Source organism: Bison bison, unplaced genomic scaffold (genome assembly GCF_000754665.1).
Source record: "Bison bison bison isolate TAMUID 2011002044 unplaced genomic scaffold, Bison_UMD1.0 scf7180017864313, whole genome shotgun sequence".
Taxonomy (NCBI): Eukaryota; Metazoa; Chordata; class Mammalia; order Artiodactyla; family Bovidae; genus Bison; species Bison bison.
This window is the reverse complement of record NW_011494885.1, coordinates 823,943-846,817: the sequence shown is the minus strand read 5'-3', so window position 1 is coordinate 846,817 and position 22,875 is coordinate 823,943. Positions and strand designations below refer to the sequence as shown.

Sequence of the window (22,875 nt, the reverse complement as noted above, 5' to 3'; positions counted from 1 at the left end):
TAGAGGGGAGAGGTCCCTACCTCCATTCCCCTCTTCCTGTCAGGAGTCTCAGGGTCTGGGCATTAGGGAGGCGCTTTTACACAGGTGACCAAGGCGCCTGGCCCCCTGGGGGCAGGACTGGGGGAGCTGGAGGCAGAGCTGGGGGGTCGTCATGCTGGGTTTTCCTAGGGTGGCGCCGGTGGGGCCAGGATGGCCCGATGCCGCGGCTGCGGGCGGGGCAAGCTGGTCGCTCCCTCCTCCCTCGAGAGCTGTTGGACCTGTTGTCCCCCCCCCCCTCCACTTCCGGGCTGCTGGGGAGGGGGACCGAGCAGCCTGTCTCTCCTCCCTCTTCCCCAGCCACCTGTCCAGTGGGCAGAAACTGCTGCGCCGGAGCGCAGAACGGAGCGCGCCGAAGCCTGAGCCGGTGAGGGGGCCGGGGCTGTGGGGGTCTCGGGGGCTGGAGTTCTGGAATCTCGCTCCCGAGGACCCGAGGACTCAAGGCTCCTGGTTCGTCAAGAGAGGGAGACCGGGAGACCCAACTCTCCGATCCCTGGGTGAGGCGGCAGGGGCATGGCTCCCTTACACAGGGGGGTCAGAGCTGAGACTACGGGGCTCCAGAGAGGACAGGGCGGAACCCAGATCCTGAGTCCGCGAAGCAGATGATGATGGGGTCGCTCTAAAGTGGTCTAAGGGGATAGTCGGGGGAGGGTGGGAAAGTACAAGGCTCGACACCTAGATAGCAGGGAGACGCCGGTAGGGGGCGTACTAGGACCCGGACTCAAATTCCAGTCCCGCCTCTTGGGGCGTGACGCCCTAGGAGCCAGGAACCCCGCCCCTAGAAGCTCCAGGCCCCGCCTGTGGAATGTTCAGTCCCATCCTTTGAACTCTCAGGCCCCGCCTCTGGAGCGCTCTCCGTAGCTTTCGGGAGGGACGCGCCGGCCCCCTGGGCCACGCCCCCAACGCCTCCGGAACCCCAGGCCCCGCCCACCCGACGGGAATTCTCAGCGGCCATGGGGACGCGAAGCAGCCCGGACCTGGGGGCCCCGCCGGCGGCGGTCCCGGAGTGCGACACAGAGGTCCGATCTCAAGGGGCCTCCAAGCCCCAGGGGCACCCCAAAGACTCCCGCGAGCCGGAGGCGCCCGAGGCCCCGGCAGAGCTTCCGAGCGGCCAAGGAGCTGAGCAGCAGGCGAAGGAAGAGGAAGAAGTGGGAGAAGGCAGCAGCACCGAAAGTAGCCACGATGCGGTGAGGGACCCGGGGGGCGAGAGTTCCTGGGGGGGGGGGGGAGGGGGGCGGGGACCCAGAGGAGCAGACCCAAGCGGGTGACAGAGACACATTGAGCCAGGTATAGGGAGACCAGATAGAGACCGAGAGACGGGGAAACTGGGAGACAAAGATCCAAAGGAGCCAAGGGACACTGCGAGACCAGAGACAAGAGACTCAGAGAGTTGAGGATAGACACAGACAGAAACCCAGAAACAATGATGCTCAGAGAAACAGAAAGAGAGACAGAGAAACCTTGAGACAGGGAGATACTCTGAGGGAGAAAGAAACATAGCGATTCAGAGACAGAAGACATACTGAATCAGGAAAATGAAGCCCAGAAAAAAGGGGGGAAGACTCAGAGACCCGGGGAGAGAGAAAGAGATGCAGAACCTTCGAAGACGTGAGGCCAAGACAATGGGAAACAGCATCCTTGAGTCGGCGTTGTGCCCCCTCCCCGAACTGCGAGTCCCTGAGCCACCTCCTGGGGCCGAGCGGTCATCGGACCTGCACGCTCCCCGCCTCGGATAAAAGAGCTTGGTGGTTAAGGGTCGCTAACGCAGACTCCCACCCTCATCCCCCGCCCCAGGGACCTATTTAGTGACGGCAGGGGGCGAGTCCTCCCCAACTGACTAGCCCTCTTCAACCTCAGGCGGAGGCTCCGTCTCCAGTTCAGACCCCGGCCACGACCCCCGCACCCGCTCTGTCTGGAGAAGGGGTGCGAGGGGCGGCGCGGCGGCTTCGCGCGCAGCAGCTGGAGGCACTGACTCGCGTGGCTTTGATGGAGCAGCGAGTGAAGGAGCTACAGCGTCAGAGGAAGGAACTGAGGATCGAGGTGAGGCTGCAGACCCCGTGGGAAGTCTGGCCCCAACTCGTGGGGAACCCCGTCAGGCCAGGCTCCCAGTCCTTTACAACCATGGGAGCCGAGTCTCAGGCCTCCAGCTCCATACTCTCTTCGAATCCAGGAGTTCGGATTCCCAGGTTCTTCTCTCAGACCCAGGCAGGCATCCTCGCGCCAGCACCCCTTTCTTACTCTCAGACCCAGGCCTCTGGGTCCCAGCTCTTGCCTTCTCTCTGCAGATGGAGGTGGAGGTGGCCCTGCTGCGGGGTGAGCTGGCTGGGGAGCGAGTGGCCGCTCGGCGGGAGGAGGAGCAGCTTCGTGAGCTGCTAGGGCAGCAGGTGGACTCAGAGAAGGGCGGCCAGGAGCAGCGGGAACAGGTGTGTTAGCCCTCCTGAATCTTCACCGTCGGTTCTCTTCCTTGTTGGACAGACTTCCTGTGGTGCTCCTGGGACCTGGGGCCGGGGTTACACCCCGCGTTGCCAAAGCCATGATGATACTGGGGCTGGGGGTGGGCAGTGGCAGGGACCTATGCCTCTCTCTGTTTCCCTCCTCCCTCCCTCCTCTATGACTTTGGGGCCTGACTCATTGGGGCGTGTTCCATCTCTCTTTGCTCGCTAAATGTCATTTTGTGAAAAATGTCAAACCAACAAAAAATAGACGGTTGCCATGTGATGTACTCCCCAGTTCAGCTGCGATGAATCCTCCATTCCTGTTTCATGTCCTCCAGTTGGCTTCCCTGTCCCTAGATTTGAAATCCAGTACCAGACATCATGTTGACAGTAGATACTTTAGTTCTTTAAGAACTCTTTTAAGAAAACATCACCCCTATGTCATTATCACATCTGAAGAATTACTGTCTCATCTCCAGTCAGTTTCTATGGGTCCCAGACTGTCAAAAACAATGGCTAATGGCTGGCTGTTTGAATCGGGTTCCCCACAGGCCAGTATATTGTAATGGGTTGAAATGCCTTGTGTGTGTTGTTTCTCCTCTAATGGTCCCTGCCTACTGTTTTTTTCCCCTGAACTCTTTGTTGAAGAAACCAAATCCTCTGTCCCATGGTCAGTATGTGACCAGTTGCACACCGGGGGTGTCCTTTAACTTGTTTCGCTTCCTGGAAGCAGGTGGTTGATTAAATGTATAAGATGGATCAGATTCAGATGTGCTGTGGTGCTTTGGGGGCACTGGGCCAGGGGGATGTTGTCTCTGATTCTCCAGACCTCAGTGAGGTCACTCTGATCCCTTCCTAATAGTTATTTACCTAAAGGCTTTAACATCCATTGGTGGTCATTGCTTTTCCCGAGCATGCTGCAGGTTGGAAAATGATAACTTTGTAATTCTGTCAGTCTCTCTCTTTGCCTTTATCTTACATATTGGAATTTCCTGGGGTTGGATCCTAAGTCTTCAGTTACCTCAAAGAGCCTGTATTTCTCCCAGCCCTGATTTCTCTCTCAAAATCTAGACCTATGTGTCCTGATTTCTAGGACATTGGTTCCTAGATGCTCCTTCTTCCCCTAGGACCTGGGTTTTCAGACCCCAGCCCCTCCTGCCTTAGATCCAGGAGTCTGGCCCCTTCTCATTCACCATATCCAGTGCTGACCTCAGCAACTCCCTTTTCCACACCGTCCCTGTCTCACTGTCCCTTTGGTCACCAGGCCAGAGTCCTGAGCCTCACTCTGCACGACACCTTATCTCTCACCCCAAGCCTGTCAGTCACCACGTCCTGTTCTTTGTTCTCCCTGAATCTCTCTTGCTAGTCTATCTCCTTTATATCTGCCCTGCCTAGACCTCGGGCGAGGTCACATTCTTTTTTTTTTTAATTTTTATTATTTACTAATTTTTGGATGGACTTGGTCTTCGTTACTGCGTGCAGGCTTTCTCTAATTGCGGTGAGCGGGGGCTACTCTCTGGTTGTAGTGCTGGGGCTTCTTGTTGCTGTGGCTTCTCTTGTTGCGGCACTTGGGCTCGAGAGTTTAGGCTTCAGTAGTTGACCTGCGGCATGTGGGAATCTTCCCAGACCACGGATTGAACCCATGTCCCCTGCGTTGGCAGGCGGATTCTTAACCACTGGACCACCAGGGAAGTCTAAGCTCTCATTCTTATTGCCTGGAGGACTCAGGAAGGAGCTGGTCTCAACCCCTCAAACCTATCTCCCAGAGGGATGGTTCCACACCCAGATCCTACCCCAGCCTTTCAATCTGGCTGTGACTCCCCACTGACCCCAGATAGGGTTCCTCAGCCTGGTGGTCCAAACCACACCTGAGCTCCATCTTGTCTGCCTTTCCACTGTCATCTCTCACCTGTATTCCCCATCTCTTCCCTCCATCCCACCTTCTTTCTTCTTGACTGCAGTCTGCCCTTACACTTCCTTTACTTTTCTTTTCTCTTTTATTAAGTATTTATTTTTATTTATTTATTTGGCTCTGCTGAGTTGGGCACTTGGCATGTGGAAATTTTTAGTTGTGATATGCAAACTCATAGGCTTCCTTGGTGGCTCAAGTGATAAAGAATCTGCCTGCAATGCAGGAGCCCCAGGAGACACTGGTTTGATCCCTGGGTCGGGGAGATCTCCTGGAGGAGGAAATGGCAACCTACTCCAGTATTCTTGCCTGGGAAATCCCATGGACAGAGGAGCCTGGTGGGCTACAGTCCATGGGGCTGCAAAGAGTCGGACACAACTGAAGCAGTTTAGCATGCAGCACGCCTGCAAACTCTTCGTTGTGGCATGTGGAATCTAGTGTCCTGAGCAGGGATCGAACCCAGGTCCCCTACATTGGGAGCTCAGAGTCTTAGCCAGTGGACCGCCAGGAAAGTCCCTCCTGTACTGTTCAACATCCATTCATTTGCACCATGATGTTCCCTTAGTCCAGAAAGCCCTTCCAGCCCTCTCTAGCTCCCCAGGTCTCAATGCTCCCTGGTTTTTGTGGCTCATCTTAAAATCTTCACATCCAGGAAGCCTAGGCTTACCCTGGTAGAAATTGTTCCCCCCATTCTGGTTCCCACAGAATCTGCATTTCACTGCCCTGACTGTCCCAGGCTATAACTAGCTGTGTCCCCTGCTGGAGTACAGGGCCCAGGTCCGACCCCCTTCTGAGTCCCCAGTTTCAATCACCAAGTCTGGATATGTTTAGCATTCATTCCCTCATTCGTTTCTTTTTTAAACATTTATTGAAGAATAGTTGATTTACAATGTTGTGTTAACTTCTGCTGTACAACAAAGTGATTCAGTTTTATATATATATATATATATATATTCTTTATTTATTTATTTTTTTGCCATGTAGCTCAGCATGTGGGATCTTAGTTCCCTGACCAGGATCTAACCCATGCTCCCTGCAGTGGAAGTACACTGTCTTAACCACTGGACCGAGGGGAAGACCCCTCATATTCTTTTCCATTACAATTTATCACAGAATATTGAATACAGTTCCCTGCGCTAACAAGTCTGTTCTCTATGACTGTGAGTTTGTTTGTTACATAGATTAGTTAATTTGTGTCAAATTTTAGATGGCACATATGATTATTATTCTGTGATATTTATCTTTCTCCTCTGACTTACTTCACTTGGTATGCTAATCTCTAATTCCATCCATGTTGCTGCAAATGGCATTATTTCTTTCTTTTTCATGGCCGAGTAATATTCCACTGTGTATGTGTACCACATCTTTATCCATTCATCTGTCCCCTCCTTCATTTCTTAAAAAGCTGTTTACTTGGTCTGCTCTGAGTGGGCCTGTACAGCATGAACCAGAGAGACAGGGTCCCTGCCCTCATAGAGCCAACACCCCAGACTTGGAAGGGGGGGACTTCCCAGGCGAGTAGGAGCTTGAGATCTGGCTGGCCTAGCCCCAGCTGGCCTCTGTTTCCCTCCCTGTGCTCAGGCTGAGGCTAAGAGCTTGATGCTGTTGATGCAGGAACAGAGGCGGCTGAGCCAGGAGAGGGATCGTGTGGAGCGTCTTCGCCAAAGACTCCAGGAGGCCCAGGAGCAGCTTGACTTGCAGCCTGAAGACCAGCATGAGCGGCTTCTGCAGGGAATGCAGGAGGTAAGGGGACCCGGTATCCAGGCCACTCAGGACCCAGCCATCCAGGCCCTCAGTCCCCTCCTCTCCCACCCACCTAGAAGCTCAGGCCCCAAGCCCCTAACCCTCAGGACGCCGGAGTCTAGATCTGCAGCCCCTCCTCCCTCCTTGTCCAGGAGTCGTGGCTCCAGCCCTCCACCCTCCTGGTTCTTAGAGATCCAGGCCTCCAATCCTTTTGTGTTCCCTCCACAGATGAGGGAACAGCTGGACGTGGCCCAGCGTGCCTACGAGGACCTGGAGTTCCAGCAGCTGGAGCGCGAGAGCCGGCAGGAGGAAGAAGATCGGGACAGCCCTGGGGCCAGCGTGCCAGACCCCAAGGTCCAGGAGCTCCAGGCCAGTGTGGCGCAGCACAGGGTGAGTCGGTCTGGGCTCACCCTGCCTCCCTCACCGCTGCCCTCTGGCTCCTCCACTCACTTGTCTCGTCCCTTCTCTGTCCTGGTGGCCTCCCTGTGTCATGTTCTTCAAAACAGTCATGATGGTCGATGATGTTTATTGAGCACTGACCATGGGCTGGGCACGATCCTAAACATTTCATGACTATTAAGTCATCGAATCCTTACAACAGTCCTGGGAGACAGATCTTCATATCTTTTCCCGAATTTTCTAAATGAAGAAACTCAAGGTCAAGCTGCTCAAGTTATCTTTTCCAAGGTCACTTTGTTCCCAAAGGATCGAACTGGGATCTGAACCTGCTAGGTCTTCGCCACTACACTCCCCATGTCTCAGCCCTTATCTCAAATCATGCTCCCACCAGTCCTTTCTGGGAGCTTCACTTTCAAGGGTCTGAAAAGTCCTGCTGGAAAAAGCTACAAGTTTGACTATATTTTGGAGAAGGAAATGGCAACCCACTCCAGTACTCTTGCCTAGAGAATTCCATGGATGGGCTACAGTCCATGGGACCGCAAAGAGCTGGACACACCTGTGCGACTTTAAACTTTTGACTGTATTTAATACAAAGGTGCCCAGAGTTTCAGATTAGAAAGTTCCCACGTGGGTCTCCTTTCCCATTCCTGCCTCACAGGCTCTGTTTCTGTTCTCCCTCTGTCTTGGCTCTTCTATTCTATATCTTTTCCGGTTTATCTCTGTCTTTCCCTTTCTCTCTGTTCTTTTTTCTTAATAATACTTATTATTTAGTTGGCTGTGCCGGGTCTTAGTGGGGGCATGCAGGATCTTCGATCTTCATGGCAGCATGTAAGATCTTTTTAGCTCTGGCATGTGGGATCTAGCTCCCTGACCAGGGATCAAACCCAGGCCCCCTGCATTGCGCGAACCCAGCGTCTTAGCCATTCTACCACCAGGAAAGTCCCTCTCTCTCTCTGTTCTTGGCAATGTCGACTTTCTCTGGGTCTCTGTCTTCCTCAGCCTCTGGATGTTTGAACCTCCATCCCTCCAGTTCACCCCAGGTCTCTTCTAGGCCCTCAAAGGGGAGAAGGGCACTAGCGAAGGTTAACTCTGAGTTCCCCCTGCCCTCCCGGGCATCCAGATGCCAGGGTCTCTGTATGGGGTGGAGCACACCCCAGGCTCTCAAGGAGGGCCTGGTTCTGGGCCTACCAGCCCGGGACCCGGGGTCAGCTGAGTAACCCGGGCCCTGGCGGGTGCCCCACAGCGCCGGATCCAGGTCTTGGAGGAGCAGCTCAAGTCGCTGGGGGAGCAGATGGCCGCTGAGAGCCGGGGGCTGAGCCGGAAGAAGGAGGAGGCCCTTCAGGCCCTGACGCAGGTCAGTTCACTGCCGACACCTGTCCTACATCCCCACTTCCTGCTGGGGCATACCGTTGCCTCGCCTGCACCCCATATGTCCCTTGAGGTGTAGGAGTTGCTCATGTCTTGCCCTCCCCAGGAACGGAGCCGACTGCTCGAGCTTAACTGCCTTCAGGGAACCCCTGGCGGGGACTTCTCTGAGCCCAACCAGGCTCTCACCAAGGTATGGAGATTTCGTGTGCCTTTCAGCCCCCTCCTCCCTCAGACCCAGGAATCTAGGCCCCCCACCTCCATTGTCCCTTGGGATCTACCATTCTCAACCCCTAATCCCTTTTCCCCCTGGGCCTCAGGAGTGCAGACCTCCAGAGCCTCCTCCTCAGAGAACCAGCAGTCTGCACACAAGTCCTCCTTCCCTGAGACTGCATTCCCACTCTCTTGGGGCCTTGAGCCTTTCCTTTTCCATTCAAGAAATGGGCTGGCTCTGGAGGCCTGGGCCAGAGCATTCTGGCAGCGGGCATCCATGCTCTGGAGGCCAGAGCATCCTGGCAGCGGCCCTCCACCCCACCCCTTCTCCTGCAGCTCCTCTTCACCCAGAAGACAGACCGCCAGTTGCTGGTTCTCCAGGATCCCACTGCCCACACGGCCGCCGCCACCTCTTCCTGCCTCTTCTCTGTTCACAGCTCCCTCCAGGTGCCCCCCCCACCACCCCCAAATACCTCATCACCCGGGGGGTCTGGCTGGTCACCGTGGCTTTCTCTGCTGTGGGCATGGGGGAGAGAGGGAGGGAGAGGGGAGGCTGATCAAGCCGCATTTTTAACTTTCACCAAGCTCCAGCTTTATTATTCTTTTTCTGTCTTCTGCCTAACATCTTACCTCTCTTCCCCTGGAGAAATGGAACCGGGCCTGCCCAGATGTTAATTTTATTTAGTTAGTTTTAAAAAGATTTTATTTGTTTCTTAATTTTTGGCTGTGCTGAGCCTTCGTGGCGGTGCTCGGGCTTTTCTCTGGCTGCGGCAAGCGGGGGTTACTGTTCACTGTAGTGCCTGGGCTTCTCATCGCGGTGGCTTCTCTTGCTGTGAACCAAGGTCTCTAGGGTGCATGGGCTTCCATAGTTGTGGCACGTGGGCTTAGCTGCTCCTTGGCATGTGGGATCTTCCCAGACCAGGGAGCGAACCTGTGTCTCCTGCATTGGCGGGTGGGTTCTTAACCACTAAATCACCAGGGAGGCCCCCAGATGTAAATTTTAAAAGCCACCCAACAGAGCATATTGATAATCAGTCCTCCTCTCCCCAGCCCAAGGAGCCGTGGCCCTCTTCCTCCTCAGAACCGGGCAGCTATTTGTTTCTTTTTCTTTTTTAGTATTTGTATTTATTTATTTGGCTATACCTGGTCTTAGTTGCAGCATGTGGGATCTAGTTCCCTGACCACGGATCAAACCCGGGGCCCCCTGCATTGGGAGCGTGGAGTCTTAGCCAGTGGGCCACCAGGGAGGTCCTGGTAGCTATTTGTTTCTTTCTTCCAGATTTTCTGAAAATGGGGGTTCCAACTTATGAATGGGTTAAAACATTTATTGAATATATTGCTAGCAACTTTAAATGAAATACAGTAGACAGTGGCAGAGTGCTGTGCCCGGAGGTAGGGCTGTTGTAGGGATGTGGGGTCAGCCCTTAGAAAGGGTGAGCGCTTGTTCTATCCTGTAAATGTTTTTTCAAAAACATGTGTATTAGCTACTGCTGTTGCTGCTGCTGCTAAGTCGCTTCAGTCGTGTCCGACTCTGCGCGACCCCATAGACGGCAGCCCACCAGGCTCCGCCGTCCCTGGGATTCTCCAGGCAAGAACACTGGAGTGGGTTGCCATTTCCTTCTCCAATGCATGAAAGTGAAAAGTGAAAGTGAAGTCGCTCAGTCGTGTCCGACACTTCTCGACCCCATGGACTGCAGCCTACCAGGCTCCTCTGCCCATGGGATTTTCCAGGCAAGAGTACTGGAGTGGGGTGCCATTGCCTTCTCCAGTATTAGCTACTAGTTGGCTTTTTTTCCCCTAGCTCAAGACTGTGGTGGAGATTTTTTCTTTCAATACATTTAAGATGCCTCTTCCTTTTCAATGGCTCTGTAATAATGATATAAACAGTAACAATCATAAAGACTGCTAAAATTTGTGAAGCCTTTTTTTTTTTTTTTTTCTGGAGTCTTTATAGTGTGCCAGGCACTGTTTTATTTTATGAATTAAAAAACTTTTTTTTTCTTTTGGCTGTGCTGGATCTTCCCTGTGGCCCACAGGCTCAGTAGTTGCTGGGTGTGGGCTTAGTTGCCCCAAGGCTGCAGGATCTTAGATCCCCCTGTCCCCTGCATCGGAAGGTGGATTCTTAACCACTGGACCACCTGGGAAGTCCCCAGGCACTGTTTTAAATGTTTATGTGGATTCACTCATTTAGGCGTTGCAACAACTCTACAAGCTGGGTTCTTCTTATCGTTTTATAGGGAAGAAACTGAGGCAGCTGAGGTTTCTTAATCAGCTAGTATACAGCAAGGCTGGGATTTGAACTTAGCACTCTGCGTTCAGAGGCCACGCTCTGAACCACTCTGAGCTTCTGTGCGCACACAATTCTGTGTGGGCGCCTGGAGCTCCTCTCTGAGGATGGCGGATGGAGTTTTGTGCAGTTAACAATGATGTTATGAAGATCCATGTCTGTCTGTCTTTGTACCCACAATAATAACATAATATTGTTGTTGCTGTTGTTAGTTGCTCAGTCGTGTCCAACTCCTTGTGACCCATGGACTGTAGCCCGCCAGGTTCCTCTGTCCATGGGATTTCCCAGGCAAGAATACTGGAGTGTGTTGCCATTTCCTTCTCCAGGGGATCTTCCCAACCCAGGGACTGAACAAACTTGGGCCTCCTGCATTGCAGGCAGATTCTTTACTGTCTGAGCCACCAGGGAAGCTCAAAAGTTAATATTAATACATTAATTATATTGTATATTATAATATTTACCTGTTGATTATATAATATTATATGCAACATATCTTAATAGTAACAATATAATATTAATATATTATTAACTATTGCTAAAATATAATTAATATTAATATTTAAGAGCTTAATGTAGGCCAGGGTCTGCTCAAAGCCATCTCATCACTTTGAACCCACAGAATTGCTATTATTTGAGGGTGAAAGTCGCTCAGTTGTGTCCAACTCTTTGCAACACCATGGATGCAAAGCCAGTTCCTTCTGACCCCAAAATAAAATTTTATATTAGGTGCATATACAATTTCATACATATATAATATATATTATTGAATTATATATTCATGAAACATATAATTCCTGGCTCCTCTGTCCATGGAATTCTCCAGGCAAGAATACTGGAGTGGGTTACCATTCCCCTCTCCAGGGGATCTTCCTGATCCAGGGATCAAACCCCAGTCTCCCACACTTCAGGCTTCTTTACTGTCTGTGTCACCAGGGAAGCCCATTTGAAGGTGAGAAACGGTCAAATACTGACAGTTTGACATGCTTCAACTTAATATATTTTTATTAAAATTACATGTTTCTTGAATATATAATCAATAATATGTTATATATGTATGAAATTGCAAATGCACCTAATATAAAATTCATTTTTTGGTTAGAAGAAACTGTAACAGTGGGTCCTCTTATTGTCCAGGTAAAGGGTTAGCAGAGCTTTTGTAACTTTCTAGCTGGAAGGCTGATAAAGGTGGATTGTCAGCTCTGTTGCCAGGCAACGTGCCTTTGGGTAAATATGACCCTTATAATTAAACTGCATATCTATAAAGACTTGGTGGAAAGCTGGGCCATTCCTATGGAGTCCTCACCTGAGTTAGTGGCTTCTGTGGACACGGAGCCTCTAAGGCCAGGTGGACCCGGTACCCTCTGGCATGGACCCCACACCCACCTTGCATGCAGGTGTCACCACGTGTCTGGCCCTTGGACACTGGTGGCAGTGCCCCACTCTTATGTGTGTTTTGCATGAGGTCAGCGTATGAATCTTTGCATTAGTTACGGCAGGGTGGCAGGACCTCGCTCACTTTACAGGGAGGGGAGTTGCCCTGAGAAGAGACGTGACTTGCTATAGTCACATACCCAACTAAGCAGCAGAGCTCGGTGTGAACCAAAGCTGCCTGATTCCTCAGCCTGTGCCTTTCAGAGACGAGGGTTTCTCAAGGAAACTTGAGAACCCAAGTGGGCACCTGGTTAACATGAGCTCATAGGCAGTGATGAGGGACCTCAGGGATGACGAAGAGCTTGTATGTGTGTGCTTGCTAAGTTTGCTTCAGTTGTGTCTGACTTTGTTCAACCCTATGGACTGTAGCCTGCCAGGCTCCTCAGTCCATGGGATTCTCCAGGCAGAAATACCGGAGTGGGTTGCTATGGCCTCCTCCAGGGGATCGAACCTGCATCTCCTGAGTCTCCTGCATTGCAGGTGGATTCTTTAACCCCTGAGCCACAGGGGGAAGCCCCACAAAGAACATAGGGAGTGTTTGTTTACGAAGCCAGAGAAACAGTAGACAAGCAGATAAATGCAGGGATTAACAAATCACTTCCCCTTGCCCCTGCCCGTCTCTCCCTCCAAGTCCTATTAAATCCTTCTCAAATCCCACCCCTTCTTTCCAGGATCATGTGATGCCTAAGAGTACTGACTCTGCTCGGATTCCAGTACCTGTTGTGCCACTTCCTAGCTGGTTGACCTGAGATACGGCTCTATGCCTCAGTTTACTTAGCTGTGAAATGGGAATAATAACAGCATTCATTGGCTAATGCATTAAAGTACTTGGTGTGATGCCTGGCACATAGCAGGTGCTTAGTAAACGTGGGCACCTGTTGCTCTGGTTATATAATGATTGATATTATTATATTTTTTAATGAGGGAAGACCAGCTTTTTTTTAAAAAAATTCACTTTTGGCTGCGTCGGGCTAGTTAGTTGCAGTACGTGGGCTTCTCTCCAGTTGTGGCTTAAGGGCTTAGTTGCCCTGCAGCATGTGGGATCTTAGCTCTCCGACCAGGCATTGAATCCATGTCCCCCGTATTGGAAGGTGGATTCTTAACCATCCTTGATTGATATTGTTATAATTATTATAATTCTTATTCCACCCACTGCCACCCTCATTTCTGGCTTTTGCGACCTTCTACCACCCTCCTCACTGACTTTCTCCACCTTAGTTTTTGGCTCCCAAACAGCAGCCAGAGTGATCTTCATCCCTCCTACTTCAGCCCTTCCCCCCAAAAGCCTTCCATGGTTCCCCCAGGCTCCTTGGTGTGGCCCACAAGTCCTTGTGTGGTCTGACCCCTGCCCACCTCTCAGCATCCCCCTCCCTGTACTGACTCTGTTCAGCTGCAGGGGCACTGACCCCCCAGCACACCGTGCTGGCTCCTACCTCAGGGCCTTCGCACTTACTGATCCTGTGACCTGGAACACCCTTCGCCTCAGTCAACCCTGGCCAACTCTTATCCTTTGGGCCTCAGGGTCAGTGTCCAGAAGGCTGTTCCTGGTCTTCTAGTTGCAGGTGATCCTTTTTTATATTACCCTTTTATAACTCTCTTTTGTAACACTCTTCACTCACAGCGATGTCAGATGATCTGCGTCTTGTGTGATGACTCATTCAGTTCCTTGAGGGTTCCCAGGTGGTGCAGTGGTAAAGAACCTGCCTGCCAGTGCAGGAGGTGCAAGAGACGGGTTCAACCCCTGGGTTGGGAAGATCCCCTGGAGTAGGAAATGGCAACCCACTCCAGTATTCTTGGCTGGAAAATTCCACAGACGGAGGAACCTAGCAGGCTACAGTCCATGGAGTTGCAAAGAGTCTGACAGGACTGGACACACACACACACACACACGTCACTCAGTCCCTGCAGTGTCAGCTCCATGCAGACAAGACTTGGCGCTCTCTTGCTGGTGTGTGTTAGTAACCTGCCAGGCTCCTCTGTCCACGGAATTCTCCCAGGCAAGAATATTGGAGTGGGTTGCCATTCCCTTCTCCAGGGAACCTCCCCAACCCAGGGATGAAACTCTGGTCTCCCACGTTGGCAGGCAGATTCTTTATGGTCTGAGCCACCAGGAAAGACTGAGTTTCTCTTACCTACATGTTTCCTCAGTGCCAACAATCTCTCAGCTGGGAAGTGCTGGGAATATCAGTTGAGGGAAGGGAAGAGTAAAGAACCAAAGGAACTTGGGGCTCATTTTCATCTTTTTGAAGCGGTTTGAACCTTTCCTAACTCCCAGGGCTTCTAGAAGCTTAAATGGGGCTGTGGTGTGCCACATACACTCTTAGGTAAAGACTGAGCACGTGGTAAATATTGGTTATTATTTTTATTTTATTTTACTTTTTATCTTCTGAATGAAGCTGCGTGGCATGTAGAATCGTATTCTCAATCCAGGGATTAAACCTGCACCCCCTGTAGTGGAAGTGTAGAGTCTTAACCACTAGACGCCAGGGGAGTCCCATGGTTTTGTGTTTGTGTGTGTGTGTGTGTGTGTGTGCTTAGCTGTGCCCGGCTCTTTGCGACCCCATGGACTGTAGCCCGCCACGCTCCTCTGTTCATAGAATTTTCCAGGTAATAATACTGGAGTGGGTTGCCATTTCCTACTCCAGGAGGTCTTCGGGACTCAGAGATCAAACCCATGTCTCCTGCATTGACAGGCAGATTCTTAACCACTGAGCCACCTGGGAAGCCCAGTAGTCCCATGGTTACTATTTTAAAAAAACCTTTTAAAATAATACAGACATAGAGAATCACATCGAGCACACGCACAGCTTAATGATTATTATTGGGAAGACTCGGGTGACGGCCCCAGGTGTCAGGTCACCACATACCCCCGCTCAATGGTGACCCCTATCGGTCTCCCGGAGAATAACCACTAGCCTGACGTTTATCCTAGCCGGCTAACGTTTAAAGTTCCATCAGTGCAAAGTTCCATCCACAGTGTCTATCACTAAACGCTATAGTTTAAACTTCGTGTGTGTGTGGCTATGGGCTTCCCTGGTGGCTCAGACGGTAAAGAATCCGCCTGCAATGCGGGAGACCTGGGTCCGATCACTGTGTTGGGAAAATCCCCTGGAGGAGGGCATGGCAACCCACTCTGGTATTCTTGCTTGGAGAATCCCCATGGACAGAGGAGCCCGGCGGGCTACAGTCCATGGCGTCTCAAAGAGTCGAATAAGACTGAGCGACTAAGCACAGCGCATCTCTTTTAAATCTAGAATCCACAGAGAAGGCAATGGCAACCCACTCCAGTACTCTTACCTGGGAAATCTCATGGAAGAAGGAGCCTGGTAGGCTGCAGTCCACGGGTCGCGAAGAGTCGGACACGACTGAGCGACTTCACTTTCACTTTTGTGCACTGGAGAGGGAAATGGCAAACCACTCTAGTAGGACATGGCTGATGCGACTTAGCAGCAGCAGCAGCATCCACAGACTCCCATTTCTTCTATTGTCCCTCTTGAAATCTGTTTGGTGAAGAAACCAGGCAGTTGCTCTGTAGTTTCGCAGGCAGGGTCTGCTGATTGCATCTGTGGGGGTCAACACCACCTTGCTCTGCCTCTTTATTTCCTGTAAAGTTGGATGTGGGAGGCTGAGCAGTTGCATGATTAGCATTTTGGCAAATCATCCTGGGAGCATGTGTCTCTTTTTTTGTGGCATCCATTGATTGATTCCCTGGAGGTCATGAGTGGGAAAATCCCATCTGTCATTACTTCATTTATTTTTATTGTTTTTTTTTTTTTTTTAATTTAGTTAAAGAAATCTTAAAACAAAAAAAGCAGTTATTATTTTTTGGCTGCCCACTCAGCATGTGGGATCTTAGTTCCCTGACCAGAAATGGAACCTGTACCCCCTGCATTGGAAGTGCAGAGTCTTAACCACTGGCTTGCCAGGGAAGTCCTCCTTCTTCGTTGATTGATTGACAATTTTTTCTAAACAGGGACTTGCCTTTATTGATTATTTGGTTACCCGGGGATATGGTTTTTGTAGAAAACAAAGTGCTTGATGATTTCACTTCATTCACCTACCTTCAAACTAAAGAGTTGGTTCTTTTGGTGACCAGTTCGATTTTTCTTTTAGTATTAACTCGTGAATTACATATATTTGATGAGTTAATATCTTTAGCAGTGAGCATACATATTGGTGGGCTTCCTTAGTTGCTCCTTGGTAAAGAATCTCCTGGAAATGCTGGAGATGCAGGAGACTTGGGTTTGATCCCTGGGCCAGGAGGAGGGCCTGGCAACTCACTCTAGTATTCTTGCCTGGAGAATCCCATGGGCAGAGGAGCTGGCGGTCACAGACCATGAGGTTGCAAAAGAGTCTTATTCGACTGAAGCAGCTTGGCACGCACGATATGTGTTGGTGCTCAAATTATACAACTTATTTATTCTTATTATTTTTTGTTATCCAAGCAGAGTTTTTGCTGTTTTTTTAAAGAAATGATTTTAGTTTGCTTTGTTAACTCTCAAATAAGTTTATTTTCATTTGGGGGGTAGTTTTTTATTATTTTATTTTGAAAAGATTTAAGACTTACAGGAAAATTGCAGGAGGAGCAGAAAGTATTCCTGTCTACCTGTCACCCAGATTGTGTGACTAACATTTTACCACATTTGGCATTTGCTTTATCCTTCTCTGTACACACACACCCACACGCACACACACAGTTTATTCTTCTTTTCTGAAGCATGATTCCCCTTTACCCCTAAATGCTTTTACTTTTTATCATCTGAGGTCAAGGCCATTCCCAGATACAACCACAGTACAGCAATCACACTCAGGGAGCTAACATTGAGACAATACTATTCAAGTCCACAAATGTTATTCATATATATATATTTTTTTAATTATCTAATTTGGGCTGTGCTGGGTCTTCATTGCTGCTCTTGGTTTTCTCTAGCCGTGGTGAGGGGGTTGCTCTGGAGCTGCAGTCTTCTCGTTGCAGTGGCTTCTCTTGTGGCAGAGCACGGACTCTAGGGCTCATGGGCTTCAGTAGCTGTGGCAGGAGGGCTCGGTGGTTGCAGCTCCCGGGCTCTAGACCTCAATGACTGTGGCACACAGGCTTAGTTGCTCCCTGGCATGTGGGGTCTTCCTGGACCAGGGCTGGAACCCATGTCTCCTGAATTATTAGCAGGCAGATTCTTTACCACTGAGCCACCAGGGAAGCTCTTGTTATTCATATTTTTGTCAGTTGTCCCGCAGATGTTTTTTGTTAGCAAAAAACAACAACAACAAATTGTTTTTTCTGGTCCAGGAACACAGGTTGCACTTGGTTGTCATGTTTATTTTATTGTTTAAAAAAAAAATATTCCTCTTGTTCTGAGTTCAAAGGGAGGACATTCAGAGAAAAGATCTATCTTGCCACTGTTTCCATCCACTCAACTCACCTCCCAGGGGCAGCCAGGGTTACCAGTGTCTCCTGTCTTCCTGGAGATGTACTGTATTTTTTAAAAAGTATTTATTTTTACTTATTTACTTATTTGGGCTTCCCCGATAGCTCAACTGGTAAAGAATCTGCCTGCAATGCGGGAGACCTGGGTTCGATCCCTGGGTTGGGAAGATCCCCTGGAGAAGGGAAAGGCTACCCACTCCAGTATTCTGGCCTAGAGAATTCCATGGACTGTATAGTCAATGGGGTTGCAAAGAGTCGAACACGACTGAACGACTTTCATTGTACATCGGATATTTACTTATTTGGCTATGCTGGTCTTAGTTGCCACATTCGGGATCAGGTTCCCTGACCAGGGATTGAACCCGTGCCCCCTCCATTGGGAGGTCAGAGTCTTAGCCACTGGACCACCAGGGAAGTCCCAATACTCGGTACTGAAGCAGTCAGGCATGTATACACTCTCCCCCTCTCTTTATGGGTAGGTGGTATCCTCTTCGCACTCTCTGTACTTGCTTATACCGTAAACATTGTTTTCTAGCTGATATAAACAGCATCCTTTGCCTTTTATCTGCTTTGGGATTTTCCTCCATGTGGATGATCTCAGGTTTATTGAGCCTGTCTCCTTTTGATGGGCACTTAGGTGGTCTCCTAGGTGGTCTCTTCCTTACTTAGGTAAGGAATCTGCCTGCAATGCAGGAGATGCAAGAGACTCAGGTTTGACCTCTGGGTTGGGAAGATCCCCTGGAGAAGGGAATGGCTACCCACTCCAGGATTCTTGCCTGGGAAATCCCATGGACAGAGGAGCCTGGTGGGCTCCAGTCCATGGGGTTGCCAAGAGTTGGACACTACTGAGCGACTAACACTAACTAACTAACTAGGTGGTCTCCAGGCATCTGTGGGAATTAACCTTGAACTCAGGTCATTTTGCACATGTCTGAGTGTACCCACAAGATACAGTCCTAGAAATGGAGTTGGGGCTCAAAAGTTTTATACATTTGTCATTTTGATTTTATTTCCTTTCTTTTTAAAAATTCATTTTATTTTTCTTTTTTCCCATTTTTATTTTTTAAAAAGAGCCAAACAGACCTCCGTAAATTTTTTCCAATAAAACAGCCCTCAGCCTTGTGGGCGGAGAAGGCAATGGCACTCCACTCCGGTACTCTTGCCTGGAAAATCCCATGGATGGTGGAGCCTGGTGGGCTGCAGTCCATGGAGTCGCACAGAGTCGGACACGACTGAAGCAACTTAGCAGCAGCAGCCTTGTAGGAGAACGTCTGGTTTCCCACATCTCCCCCGATACAGTGGGCTTAAAAAAAAACAACAACAACCAGTTTTATGTAGATCTATAATTCACCTACCCTACAATTCACCCATTAAAAGTGTTTTTCAGTGGTTTTCAGTGTAGTCATAGAGTTGTGCAAACATTACCATCAGCAATTTTAGAGAATATTCAGGAGGGAATGACCACCCACTCCAGTGTTCTCGCCTGGAGAATCCCCATGGACAGAGCAGCCTGGCAGGCAGCAGTCCATGAGGTTGCAAGGAGTCGGACACGACTGAAGTGACTTAGCACGCATGCACAAAGAAACCCTGTACCCTTGAGCCATCACCCCTCAATTCCCCTCTCCTCGAAGCCCCTGGCAACCACTGTCTCTGGATTTGCCCATTCTGATCAGTACACTGTATGGTCCTTTGTGACTACTGCATTCACTCAGCATTGCGTTTACAGTGGCTTTCTGATCCGTGCCAATGAGATGGTGGTTTCTTTTTTTGAAAAAAACATATTTATTTATTTGGCTGCGCCGGCTTGCTCGGGGATCTTCGATCTTCACTGGGGCATGCAGGATCTTTAGTTGCCATCTGCAAACTCTTAGTTGTGGCATGTGGGATCTAGTTCCCTGACCAGGGATGGAACCCGGGCCCTTGCGTGGGGAGCTCGAAGTCTTCACCCTTGGGCCACCCGGGAAGTCTCAAGCTGGTGGTTTTCCTTGGCGGTTCTCCGATCTAATGGTGGAGACTGAGCATCTTTTCCTGTGTGCCTGGGCTGTGTGTGTTTTCAGGGCTCCATTGGCCTCCAGAGGACTGGAAGCCTGTCCCGGAAGAGGGGAGAGAGAGCCAGTCAGAGAGGATGCCCCCGGCCTCTGTCCCTCCATTGTAGTGGTGAGTACCAACATCACCCCACATACCCTCTTCTCCCATCACCACCCTCCCTGCACACAGGATGGAGAAACCTGGATGCCCCTGTTGGGGGAGAGAGGGAGAGGCTTAGACCAGGAAGCATCCCAGCCCATTGCCCTGGCCCTTCTCTCCCCCAGGATCCCTGGAGGCCTCGGCCCTCCCGCCTGAAGCTGGAGACTCCGGGAGACACCCTCTCTATCAGCTTCTGAACTGCGGCCCCAGGAATAGGTGAGACATCAGGGAGAAGGTGAGGAGACGGGGGGAAGAGACTGGGCTCCTCTCACCGGCCCCGTCTCTTCCCTGCTCCCAACTGCAGGGCCCTCTACCCAGACATTGCCCGAATGGAGCAGCTCCTGCAGCAGGCCGTGGCGGAGAGGGAGCGGCTGCTGCAGGCCAGGGTGAGACCCAGCCCCTCCTCTCTCGGACCCAGGAGTCCAGGCCCCCAGCCCCTCCTCCCTCGGACCCAGGAACGCAGTACATTTCCCCTACTTCTTATTGGTTTGCAGTCTCCTTGACACTTTCTTTCTGCACCCACAGGAAGGGACAAGAAGAAGCAAGGAAGGTTCTTCAGGCCCCCCTGTACCTGCCATCATGGTAAGTCTCGCCCCTGCCCCCACTTCCCCTGGCCTCTGCCCTTTGACATCTCACCCTCTCCTGTCCTCCAAAAAGTATCCTGGGCTTGGCAAGAGAAGGGGAACTCTGAAGACCTAGTTTCTGTTCCCATCAGGGTCATCTGAATCCATGGTATGTGACACACTCAGTTCTCTGTGCCTCGGTTTCCTCTTCTGTAAGTGGGTGCCGTTGTCAGCCAGTTACTGCAGTATAAGGGTAACCACAAGCTGGGGCTTTTAAATAGTATTTAAAATTTTGTTTTATTTGATTCTTAAAAAACAACAACCAAAAAAACCCTTTTTACTTAAGAAATATTCAAACATATTGTTCAAAGTTTGACTAGATTAATAACCTCCCATGTGCCCACCACGCAGCTCATGACCATTGTTTAGTTGGTCAGTCGTGTCCGGCTCTTTCGTGACCCCATGGACTGTAGCCCGCCAGGCTCCTCTGGCCATGGGATTCTCCAGGCAAGAATACTGGAGTGGGTTGCCATTTCCATCTCCAGGGGATCTTCCCAACCCAGGGATTGAACCTGCGACTCTTGCATTGGCAAGCAGATTCTTTACCACTGAGCCACCAGGGAAGTCCTCCATGTCGCTCCAGTGATTATCAATATTGAATCTTATATTAATTACTAACTTTCTTGTACTGGACCTCACACTTACTTCCCATTCTGCAGAAGAATATTTTAAAGCCAATTCCAGATATTTTATCATTCCTTCCATATATCAGTAGGTACCTACTATATATATATATATTTAACATAAGTTCCACTGTCATAGCTTATGAAATTATGACTAATTCTGTAACATTCTAATACTGGTCCATATTAACATTTGGTGAGCACTTCCTCTCTAGAAGCCTCAGTTTCCTCCTCTGTGAAATGGGGACAATAATGGGTTGTTTTGGAGAGGCAGTAAGGTGATCATGATCACTGGGCCCAGTGCTGGCCACAGAGCAGACCTTCAGTACATGGTGATCACTTAGTGTTACTGTGTGGAGTTGGCAGGATGACCCAGTGGGTGCCCTCTTAACCACCCCTTCCCCTCCTGTGCGTTCCCCAGCTCCTCCCCCCACCCCTCCTCACTCTCCCTTGTCTCCATGCAGTTCGGCTCACCTCTATTTCTCATCCTTTCTTGCTTTGGCCTTACTTCAATGTTTTCAGCCCTCAATACTCATAGTGTGGTCCATGGACCAGCAGCATTGGATCCCTGAGCTTCATTCCCCTCCAGACCCCCACCCTGGAATGACTGAATCCCAGTCTGCATTTTAACAAAATCCCTAATTGTCTCCAAATTGTCTCCAAAATAGATTTTGATAGTTGGTTATTCAAATCTGGATCCAAACAAAGCACACACAGTGCCTTTAGTAAAAATGTCTTAAATCTCTGAGATTGAGTCCTCCCTCCCTGCTTTTTTTTAAAAAATGCCATTTATTGGGTGGAAAAGTCATTTATCTTGTAGAATTTCTCACACTTTGAGTTTAGCTGACAGCTCCTCATTAAGCTTTTATTTCTACCTATACTAAGAATATGAATACTTTTTTGTTACAGCATACACCTTATTTATTTTTGTGGCCTCCCCGTGTGGCATGTGGGATTTTAGTTCCCCAACCAGGTATGGAACCCATGCGCCCTGCAGAGGGACTGCAGAGTGCCAGCCACTGGACCACCAGGGAAGCCCCTACAGCAAACACTTTAGAATTTGGGAAAGTGAAGTTGTCCCAACTGGGAGGCACAAGTGTTTTCTGTCATGGAGGAGGCTTTAAATCTGTGTTTATACTTTTCCACATTCACTGGTCAAACTGCATTTGGTGAATTTATGTTCCTCACAAACAAGTACATGGTTCCCAAACCATTTCTGTTTCTCTCAAACATGAGGCCTTTCCTTATTCATTTCAACCCAGTATTTATGGAGTGCCTCTTGATGGTGGCCTTCCCAAGTGGCTCAGTGATAACGAATCCGCCTGTCAATGCAGAAGATGCAGGAGATTCGGGTTCCGTCACTGGGTGGGGAAGATGCCCTGGAGGAGGGCATGGCAACCCACTGCAGCACTCTTGCCTGGAGAATCCCACGGACAGAGGAGCCCGGCGGGCTACAGTCCACGGGGTCGCAAAGAGTCGGGCGTGACCGAGTGACTGGGCTCGCACTGTGTGGTAGACCCTGGATGACAGCAGAGTGACAATCCCTGCCTTTTGGAAGCTGGCATTTAGCAGGGGAGAGCGACACAAAGCAGCATCAATAAGTACAGTAAGTAGCATGTCAGGTGCTGATGAGAGCCGGGAGTAAAATAAAGCAGGAAGGCTGCTGGAGCCTTCCGGGTTGTCAGGCATAAGCTCTGCCTCATTAAAAATGAAACACTGCTGCTGGGTAGCACCATCATTTATTAACCAGTCCCCTGCTGACTGCATTGTCCCCCATCCCCACCCGCTCACGCCCCGAGCTGCCTTCTCGCGTCCGTGAGCAAGCGTGTCCCTGGGGTTTGCGCCTGGGGGTGGACTCACCAGGTGACAACAGCGAGCTCATCCATGAAACAGCCCCATGAGGAGGGTGCTGGGATGAGGAAAACCAAGACTTGGAGAGGGGCAAGCGTTCCCTGGAGGTGAAACAGGTGGGCAGTGGGGGAGTTGCCAGTCCCAAGCCCATCCCTGCTCTCCTTCCTTGACTGGGGCCCGGCTACACCCATGTCCTACCTGGGCGACCTTGGTGAGTCAATTCCTCTTTAAGAGACTCAGTTTCCTCCTCTGTGAAATGGGGACAATAATGGGTTGTTTTGGAGAAGCAGTAAGGTGATCACTTGGCACAGTGCTGGCCACAGAGCAGAACTTCAGTACATGGTGATCACT

General features: G+C 50.3%; 1 protein-coding gene across 1 annotated transcript in view; it reads left to right on the top strand.

Annotated features, from left to right (window-relative positions):
• The first annotated feature begins 315 nt into the window (after positions 1 to 315).
• Positions 316 to 22,875, top strand: part of PHLDB3 (pleckstrin homology-like domain, family B, member 3) — a 27,444-nt gene continuing 4,884 nt past the window's right edge. Inside the window, exons 1-13 of the mRNA XM_010852544.1 lie at positions 316 to 403; positions 871 to 1,223; positions 1,894 to 2,076; positions 2,322 to 2,459; positions 5,995 to 6,123; positions 6,352 to 6,513; positions 7,766 to 7,876; positions 7,997 to 8,080; positions 8,437 to 8,547; positions 19,298 to 19,397; positions 19,553 to 19,643; positions 19,732 to 19,813; positions 19,953 to 20,009. Of these exons, the coding sequence (XP_010850846.1) occupies positions 990 to 1,223; positions 1,894 to 2,076; positions 2,322 to 2,459; positions 5,995 to 6,123; positions 6,352 to 6,513; positions 7,766 to 7,876; positions 7,997 to 8,080; positions 8,437 to 8,547; positions 19,298 to 19,397; positions 19,553 to 19,643; positions 19,732 to 19,813; positions 19,953 to 20,009 (1,482 nt within the window). The 5' untranslated portion in view covers positions 316 to 403; positions 871 to 989. The remainder of the gene's footprint in view (positions 404 to 870; positions 1,224 to 1,893; positions 2,077 to 2,321; positions 2,460 to 5,994; positions 6,124 to 6,351; positions 6,514 to 7,765; positions 7,877 to 7,996; positions 8,081 to 8,436; positions 8,548 to 19,297; positions 19,398 to 19,552; positions 19,644 to 19,731; positions 19,814 to 19,952; positions 20,010 to 22,875) is intronic.